At 40.0% G+C, this 10,169-nt stretch overlaps 1 protein-coding gene across 1 annotated transcript; it reads right to left on the bottom strand.

Annotated features, from left to right (window-relative positions):
- Positions 1–3,066: 3,066 nt before the first annotated feature.
- On the bottom strand, positions 3,067–8,980 carry LOC131304883 (probable carboxylesterase 11). The gene is made up of 2 exons (XM_058332339.1): positions 7,771–8,980; positions 3,067–4,179 (listed from the first exon to the last, which is right to left on the bottom strand). The coding sequence occupies exons 1-2, from the start codon at positions 8,643–8,645 to the stop codon at positions 3,642–3,644; spliced, it is 1,413 nt and encodes a 470-aa protein (XP_058188322.1). The 5' UTR covers positions 8,646–8,980; the 3' UTR covers positions 3,067–3,641.
- Positions 8,981–10,169: the final 1,189 nt, after the last annotated feature.

Below are 10,169 nucleotides of genomic sequence, written 5' to 3'. Positions count from 1 at the left end.
AAAAATATGAATATTGCAAGAATCTAGATATGGAAAACAGGTAAATACCTAAATAAAAAGCATATACTTTGTGTGTTTTAGCTAAAAAAATATCCGATAAAATTTAAGTTCGCAGGCCAATTAATTTAACGTGTTGGGCTCTTATGATGAGATCATGTATTTTTTTTTTCTCTCTCCCTTTTGTGAATAAATTTTGCGCGGAAGATTCTTGTGATGAGATCATGTAATTTTTTTTTTTATTTCCCTCTTCCTTTTGTTAATATATATATATATATATATATATATAAAGTCATGCTACACGGCTCTTAAACAAATTACCTTTCCTTTATGTTTTCCCTTTTCTAGACGGCCTTCTAAACTAAAGAATAGAATATTGAGACTATAGACATATGAATCATTACGAAATACTCTATTTTTCTCGCCATCTCCTCATGTCTCACTTTGCCTTTGATCTTGGAATTGTGGCAGCAAGAGAGAATCATGCTCTTGAGAGAGGAACAAAGAAATGATAAAAAATCAAAAACAAAATAGTATAAGTTACACGGCCCAAAAACCTTAGCAATACAACAAAAAAAAACAGAAAACCTATGAGTACCAAAAATGGGGGAGGGAAAACGTACCAACGGCCGCCGGCGGGCCGTCTCCGGCCACCGGACGGCCGATCCGAGCCGTTCAAAAATTCTAAAAAAAAAAACCGAGGGGCCTAGCGCGGGAATCAACGGCATTCGAGATGTGTAGGGTGCTTGATCGGAGCACCCCTTTTCGTGTGTATATGTATATGTGATACATATACACACGAAAAGGGGTGCTTATACATATACACACGAAAATGGGTGCTCCGATCAAGCACCCTACACACCTCGAATGCCGTTGATTCCCGCGCTAGGCCCCTCGGTTTTTTTTTTTAGAATTTTTGAACGGCTCGGATCGGCCGTCCAGTGGCCGGAGACGGCCCGCCAGCGGCCGTCGATACGTTTTCCCTCCCCCATTTTCGGTACCTATAGCAACACTTAAAAAAAAAACAAGGGTTCTTCCAGCCCGGCCCCGTTTTGTCACCACATACCCGTAAAGTCCCATCCCGTTTCACACTCTTTCTGCCCAAGTCCCATTTCAAGTTACGTACCAAAAATACCCTCACCTTTGTTACTAGCATGCATCTCGACGGAGATGGCATCGGTGACCTGCCTCAATTTCCAGCTCCTCGAGTATTGTCATCGCCTTGGCCCACCGCCACCTTCCCCATCACGGCCAATATAACCCCGCTCTCCTCCTCTTCGGCCTTCCATTCCTCAAGCTTCTTTCTTCTTCTTTCTTGTTCTCGGCCTTCCGCTCGACCTTCCACTCTCCTTCAACGCTGAGCGTCAAACTCACGGAGGACTGAAGGCTCTGGCCGAACATCGGGTCCAGCGGCTTGATCTGGCCATTGTGGAACAAATCCTCGGCGGAGATTAGGGATTCGTCGCCGTTGCCTACGCACGAAAAGGAGATATCATCTTCTCCGTCGTAGTCGTCGGATTTTTTGTCGAGTACAGCGGCTTGATTTGTTGTTTGTAAAAAGTGATTTGAAATTAGGAATTTGAAAGGTCCAAAAAATGATTTGTTTGTGCAACACAGATAAGGGAATTAAAAGTGCTGTGAAGTTAGCATTGGTGCATGTGTGCAGGTTTGTATATTTTGGTTGAGAATTGTACACATGTGTAAATTCTGTAAAAGTGGTGCGAATTCAGCAAAAGGAGTATTAACTTTGTAGAATTTTAAAAAGATGTGTGAATTCTGGAGATTGTGAATTCTGCAAAGAGGTGTGAATTTTGGGAGTGTGAATTTCGAAAAGTAGTGTGAATTCTGGTCAGTATGAATTCTGTAAAGTGGTATGAATTTTGAAAAGATGTGTAAATTCTGCAAAGATGTGTGAATTATGGTGGTGTAAATTCTGAAAAAAAAATGTGAATTCTGCACAGTAGTGTGAAATCTGAAAGTGTAAATAATTAAAGGGGACGACAAAAAATGGGCGCTGTTATTCGCAGCCCTCTATTTACTCCCATAGCCCGTTAAAAATTTTCAATTATACTCGACAGTTAGTTACCGAAATTGAGATATATTTTCAGCGTCCAATTACCGAAATATAATATTTTTTTCAATAGATGTTTACCGAAAATGCATGTTCGGCAGTTGTTTACCGAAAGTTGAACATATTTTCGACATGTAGTTACCGAAATATAATCTTGTTTTCAACAGCAATTTACCGAAATGTTATTTATGATTTTCAACAATCATTTACCGAAATTTAGTGGGCTACGGGAGTAAATAGAGGGCTGCGAATAGCGGCGCCCCAAAAAATGAAACCAGCCAAAAATTTTCCGAAAAAAACAAAATACAAGAAAAGCCCACAACATTGTCGGATCTGCTGTACACGCCGTCATCGTCACTGTCGAGAGCTACGAAGACCCTCGCCAAGACCAAAGTCGGTTTCAAGGGCCGAAACCCAGATGCAGTACCATGCTCTTAGGAATTGTCACTTTCTATATATGGTCCCTTATCGTCTTTATTGATGTGAATATAAATTATCGGTCTTCTAAGCTGACAATAAGCACACTAAAAGGTGAGAAAAATATGTATTTCTGTTTATTTTTTACAATCTTTAATACACATTCACACATCTACTATTGTCAGCCCAATGCTGATATTAAAATTTTCCATACACTATATCCCTCTACTTTGTTCACTTGAAATGAAAAAAAAAAACCTATAATTTCACAAAAAAAAAATACATTTTTATATAATAATAATAATAATAAAGTGCCAGAAATCAACAATCTTTTAACAGTGTGTAGAAAACAATTACCTTGCATCGCAAATGAAGCGGTAGCTAGCTAAAGGGGTAGGTAGTTAGGTACCATGTACTCTCATACACTTGACATGAATTCAAATCTCACTAACTACAAGTGATGCTGACTTTCGCCGAGGTGTGAAAAACCAAAAACAATTTCCTCTCCTCAAGTATAATGCGGCATATGAAAATGCGTTCACAATGGTTACTCACTAGTTCCCCCTCTTTACCAAACAGCATAAGGAATGCAGTTTTCTTATTCAACATTCAATTCAGTTCCAACTCAACCCTATTCACCAGAAACATTACAATCTTTACTTTTTTTGGATAAGAAGCAACATTACATCTTTATACCCGGATGAAAAAATGTCCAACAAGGCCTGCCAACCCCACATGGATTGCATAATTTCATCTTACACCTCAGCTAAATCCTACTCTCAGGACAAGTTCTCTATCTTACAAAACAAGGTAACAGCAATGGGAGTAGTAAATGGGAAAACTTGTGAACCAAACCCATAAGAGCCAAAGGAGACAGAGATACATACAACCAACAAACCGCCTCACATCCCGGACCAGATCCTTTGTATTCGTTTTTTGGTGTAGTTCTGTTCCGGTGCATTTTTCAGCAACAAGATCAAAATCTCGAGATTCCCATCTGTGAAGTGACCTTGTGGATGAAAGAAAACGCACCGAACAGTTACACCCAAAATTGTGATGTGAGGGAGTCCCTCACATCCCAAAAAGTACGAGTAAGAACATATGTACCCTTGATGTTCCCCCACACGAATCCCGTGATAGATGAGATTTCCTCAACTCAATAAGAGAACTCGTGACCTCGAAGCGAGATATACTTCTTAACCCAGATGGCAATGTCCTCGGCACAGGCCTGTGCCTGAGGGGTCTTAAGAAGCATATCAAGGGTAGCAAATTCATGAACGGCATCCTTGTACTCAAGAACAGGTGCATCGACATTTACCTTCCGGAGCGCCTCGGAATAAGCAATCGCCCTGTCTCTCATCCAGTCATGCTCCGCCACGACTGTTAGAGTAGGAGGCATGAGCTTCAGAGGGGGTTCCCTATTTGGTATGAGGGGATTGGCTGCCGGATGGTCGAGGCTGAACTCTTCTTCTGGTAAAAAGAGTTTCCATGCGAGTATGCACATGGCTTTGTCAAAGAAGTAGGAATTTGCCAGTTTAATTTCGGAATGTGTTGGAACGTTGCCGATGAAGAATGGGTACATCAAAACCTGTGCTACCACCTTGATTGGGTCCAAAAGCCTGCCTGACTCAACAGCTTTGCGAGCCACATAGTCTGCAATGTTTGCACCACAGCTAACTCCAAGAAGAACACATCTGTTTCAATGGATATTAATCGAGTCAGAGGTTTGATAGCAAAGATGGCAACATATATACCCAAATTGTGTAATTTTCAAAACAACTAGGATAACACAATTGAATGGCATTACTGCGTTTACCACTTCCCTATGCTACGCCAGACTCACTTTCCAGCTCACAATTAAGGACCAACCATACAAGAGAAAAAGGAAGATCAGAGAAACAGGTTGAACCCAAACCACTAATATTGACCAAAAAGGTGAAGAGATAAGACAAGTTTTTTTTCTGGAGGGGAGGCGTTGAACTGTGGAATTATGGCAATTAGAAGCCAACTTGCCATTTCCCATTAGTTAACCTAGGGGGAATCATGGAAAAAGAAACTTTGCCAATAAGTACATTGCTCGGAACAAGTGTTCAACTGAGACTCTGAAAAGGACAAAAAAGTAAAACAAAGAAGCACATGATATAGAGTATTCCACCTCATAATCAATTCGCAACCCTGTCTCAGGCAATGAACTGATCATTTTATTAGCAAAACATAATCTTTTTGTGAAAATGCTCACTTTCTATTGCTCCCTCGAGCAAACAGACCCAATCAGCCCAGTCAGTGACCCTTGAAGCTACAGGACAAATCTCCTACCGACAGACAAGGTATTGTTAGATAACGTGAGTTTTACTGCTTGGCTCCACGAATACATATGTTTGTTCAAAGTTGACTCTCCAATTCACCAAGTCCCCTCTTCCCAAGACAAGAAAAAGGAGAGATCACAACCAATGACCTGAGTTATGTTATACATAATCCCCATACACAGACAGGGTTCCACAAGCCCTTGTGTTTCAATTTCAGCAAGAGGTAAAGCAACATTCCTTCCTTAAGCTTATGCTGGATCTAATCCTCTTGAAACTGAACGGAGGTCATGCAATAATACGATGCAGTAAACTTGCTTTGTTGATACACTGCCATACTTCATACTTATTATTTAATCAGCTATCCAAAATATCGTTGAAGAAAAACAAAACAAAGAAACAAGGAAGGCGGCATCCATAATACAAGAAGAAATCACCTAAACAACCTATGAAACAAGTGATACAACCTTTAAGGGGAATTTGCCAAGAATGGGATAGAGAAAGATTGAGGGGTGAGGGCTTAACAGAGGCCTGATCAAGTTCAATGGATAGTTTCTTCTTCATACTTACACAAAGTGGCAGCTACCTGAAATGCTAGAAGTATTTAGTATTTAATCTCCTACTGTGCACTGGCATCATCAAATCTGGTATATCCTAAATCAATCTGGTCTAAATATATTCCCAAGCCTTTATCCTTAGAATGGTTATTAAAGAAAGGCTTCGAAGTAAGATAAGGTTACCAAGTACCAATGAATCTCCGACTACTGGCTTGGCTAGGCTGGTCTCCTATTAAACATGGTAAGCCCGACCCGCCCCTCTGAGAAAATACCCAGGAATCCTCCCTTTATATGAGTCAGAAGTCCTCTCTTGCATTCAAAGCCTTCCTCAACTTTTCTTCAAGTGTCCTTATCCTAGATCAGCATGGCAACAAATTTGCTCACTTTGCAGCATCCTCACCACTCTTGGGATAATCAAGTGAATTGGCCAATTGGCAAGCTATGTAGAAAATGCTTCCACAATATCATCCGGAAACGTGCTTCAGTAGACATGGTTACTACATTTGGCAAGAAAGGAATTGCAGACTTTTTCAGGGCATTCAAGGACCATTTCCGGTGTTGTGTAAGGGTAGTTAATCAGCTATGTTGCGTTCGAAGCATGGGGAAGTTCAAATTACAGTATTCAGAGACCCATAAAAGACAACAAGATCTAATCTTTATCTCATTCTGACATCTAATTACAGTTTTCACTAGATAAATCTCCTTGTGAAGCATATGCCACCGTTTACCTGACTGGAAGGCATCTCAGTAGGTAGATACGGCAACAAGCTTGAGTACCTCTAACACTATAATTCACAAGATTAATCATGTTATGAGGACTAAGAAACTACAGGCTGAGGATTTAGTAAGCACGTATATAATTTACAATAATAAAGACCAGCCCTTAAAAGGAGGAGACTTGAGCATCAGGCATATATGTGCTATATAACAGGAGGTAGAACTTCCTTCGAAATTTCATTTTGAATAACTTGCCTCCACAAACTTCCTCATCTATAACTTTCTTGAAGCTTTTACCATAAACAATGTCTTTGTTGCATTGACACTTCTCCTACATCATAAACTATTGCATATGGTAAATTCAAATTCTTTAGAAAATAATTTGCCCTTGACTTAGTTTGAGAGCCCAAGAAACTGAAAAATGACAGCATCAAACAGCACCGGAGAACCATACAAGAAAAACTCCAAGATTAATACAAAATATGACCACAAATTCGCACTACAGCCTTTTACCGAGCAATATAACAATGTTCTCTGTGCTAAGGTGCAAGAATATATAATTTCTTAGCAACTTCACTTATTCAATCTACCTATGTGCAATCTTCCAGGCACTCCAAACTATCAAGTATCAATAATGTTAGTAAGATCCAATCTCCATAAGCCCCAAATCTACACGGTTTTGTAGACGATTAGGTTCTCTGATTGGAAACCGTGTAGATTTGAGGCTTATGATGATTGGATCACACTAGCACTATTGACACTGGGCCCAAAAAAAAAATTAACGACCCTACATAAATCATGAACAATGAGATGCAAGAATTATATACTACACAGTGGGATTCAAAAAAGCAACCTTGATGAATCTTCCTAAGCCGCCAACCAAGGCTCCAGCCCTTTACCGACCAATGTTAAACGTATTCCATGCGTACTAGTGCAAGAATAGTTACTTCTCGGCAATTTCACCAATCAATTTACCCATTTGCAAAATCGCAGGCACTTGAAAATTTTAGTTAATTTATATAGATCAAATCACCATAGGCCACATGTCTACATGGTTTCCAGTTGCTTCGTCTACGGTTCAAGAGTATGCTATGAACTATGAAGTACCAACACTTTTTAATTCATGAAACAATGAGATGCAAAAATCAACAACTATTCAGTGGGATAAGAAAAGGAATACCAACACCTGTAGAGTTATAGTTCATGAACAATGAGATGCAAGAATCAGAAACTATACAATAGGAGAATAAACAAAAGCAACCTTGATAGATCTCCATGAACTGCCAACCAAGGCTCCACCATGGAATTGAAAGCATCAAATAGCACAGGTAAAACCAATGAATAAAGCAAAATTTGACCACAAATTAACAAGATGCGGCCTTATACCGAGCAATGCTAAACATTTTCCATTCATTTTGGTGCAAGAATATACACTTCTCGGCAACTTCACCATTCAATCTACCCATTTGCAAAATTGCAGGCACTTGAACCTCTCAGTTAGTGCTAGTAAGATCTAATCACCATGTGGTTTCTGGTTATATTTCGGACAACCTAATCAACTACTTCATCAAGCTATCTAACGTGGAGCTAAATTAGGTTTTTTCTTGATCAACAGATCAAGAGTAAACTATGGACTAAAGAATCTATATAATTCATGAACCATGAGATGCAAGAATCATCAACTAAACAGAGGGGTCAAAAAAGCAACCTTGATGGATCTCCATGAGCTGCCAACCATGGCTCCACCAAGGACGCCCCGAATGCATCCGCAACATGCCTCTGCCCCTCCCCGGACTTCCTCAAATCCGCCACGCCTCCGCCTCCCCTCGCATTCCCCAACGATTTACCGCACTCTGCCAAATTCGCCTGCTTCGCCAACCAATGCAGCACCTTCAACCCATCCTCAAACGCACCCGGGTACCTGTTCTCCGGCGCAAGCCTGTACCCCACCGCAATCACCATCACATCGCACAGCTTCGCGATCCGCCTACAGAAAAAGTCATTCGCAACCGACTCGTTGCTCCCGGTCACAAACCCTCCCCCGTGAAACTGCAACATCAACGGCAGTTTCCTACTATTCCCAATAGATAATGGCGAATACCCTCTGTACACGCCGTTATCTAAGTCTTTCCCAATACACCCATAACTATTCCTTCTATGATTCTCATAGGAGTTATTAACAACATTATTAAGCTCCGGTCCGTAGCTGTTTCGACGATGGATAGATCGATTCGGATCCGACCCGGATTCTAACGAATCGGGTTGTTTAACCAAAGACCTAACCCTAGGGGTTCTCGGGGTTGTCGACTGGGGCCTGGAATCTAGACACGTGTCGGGGAGGAAGATGCGGATGGATACGGAGGTGAGAGGGTCGATGTGGATGTCCTTGGTGGCGACGCCGTCGGTGAAGGAGGGGTTGACGGCGGCGATCGATTCTTCGGGCCGCGAGGTGACGCCGAAGGGGTTGGCGGTGTGGTTGTTGTTGGCGTTGTCATCGGCGGGGCCTTGGATGCGGTTCTGAAGACGGTGTTTGAGGAGGAATTTGAAGAATACGCTGTAAAGCTTTACAGCAACGCTTGGCATTTCCCTCTCTCTCTATATATATGTATGTATATGTTTCTCTCTCTACATGTACACAGCAGATCGTCTGGATGGTGAGATTTGGGGAACGAGGTTATAACGATGAGTTTAGGGATTGTAGATATTTGTCTACGTTTTAGTAGTGTTTATTAGTTTTTGATGAATGAGGATTCAAGAGGATAATCAAACTGAATAAATTAGGGCTTTCTTCCCCTTGAATCCGATCCTGCAATGGCGTGTGGAGAGAGAAATGGATGGAGGGTGAGAGAGAGAGAGAGAGAGAGGAGGGGGGAGAGTAATGCGCACAGTGAACTGCTGAGCTCTTTTTGGATTTTAAGTTGTTTCCGGGAATCTGTGTGCGGCTTGGCTTGCCAGGTAATATTTGATGGGCCCGTCAGTCGTCAGGATTCTGGGAAATTAAGGGATAAGACCTAAGTCACATAATTCACGAGAGGAGATGCAAAAGTACGAGCGTGTATGTGTCTTTCAGGAAAAAATTAAACGAAAAAATTTGTGAGCACGAGAATTAAGAGCGAAAGTGGAAGCCGTTTTAAAGAATTTATGACTAAGGCCTCCTTCCACTAAGAGAAATTAAAGATGATATATTATAAGAAAATGACATATCTTGTAAACGATAAATAAATATTTGTTAATAAGAATTTTAGCGAAATGAGCCTAACGATTCGATAACCGACTCTGTGTCTTGTTTTGTGGAGAACAAAAAAAAGTGAGTGAGTTATAACACTTTAGATGCTAGTAAGATACTACAAAGTAAGAGTGAGATTGAATTAAATTAATAGTTTTTATAATTCAAGATATTCGAATCAATTTAATAAGCATTCCAATTAATTTTTTGAGGCTCAATTCACTAGTTGTGAGCCAATTAAATTACACTTGGTCCTTTAGATTTAGTAATAATGGTTTGGAGATTTCATACTTAAAATCTTAAAATGAGGCAAACTCTTAACTCGCAAGTATTAATTATGAGGTTTAATTATGGTTTGGAAATTGACCTTAATTATTTTGTGGAGTGTTTTTCAATTTTTGTTAAATTCACGTCAAATTCTTCAAGTTAATCATTTGTCTTGAAAGAAAGAATCAAAAGAATAAAAAATTATCTTCAAACATCAAAAAATTACTAAAGACAAAAAACATTATAAATTTTTTCATTTGCGGTTATATTTTCTGAACTTCTTTCCATCTTTGACCCATTATTTTATATTTTTCTGATTGTTTTGGTAGAGTTCCAAAGATCAATCTCAAGAGAATCTTAGAAGTCGAATCAAAAGTCATTAAACATTGATAATACTTGTTGACTTTCATAAAAATTAAATCTTAGCCAGGCTCACTTTAAAGAAATTTGTTTGACCAATGGAAATTCTATTATGGCCAGACTACTTGTACGTGCAGCCCAGAACTGGGGAGGTAGGATCATGCATGTGAGAGAATAAAATAAAAACAAAAAACAAAAATTTTACGTGCACAACCGTTGTGCTGGTGGTGTAAGCGTAGGTGGACAAAATTTAA

The sequence above is a fragment of the Rhododendron vialii genome, chromosome 10a, assembly GCF_030253575.1.
Source record: "Rhododendron vialii isolate Sample 1 chromosome 10a, ASM3025357v1".
In the NCBI taxonomy this organism is placed as follows: Eukaryota; Viridiplantae; Streptophyta; class Magnoliopsida; order Ericales; family Ericaceae; genus Rhododendron; species Rhododendron vialii.
This window is presented reverse-complemented; position numbering and strand designations above follow the sequence as displayed.

Coding starts and splice junctions, on each gene's coding strand:
- LOC131304883 (XM_058332339.1), bottom strand. CDS start 8,645: ATGCCAAGCGTTGCTGTAAAGCTTTACAGCGTATTCTTCAAATTCCTC. Junction 4,180..7,770: donor GCTCATGGAGATCCATCAAG/GTTGCTTTTTTG, acceptor CCATTGAAACAG/ATGTGTTCTTCTTGGAGTTA.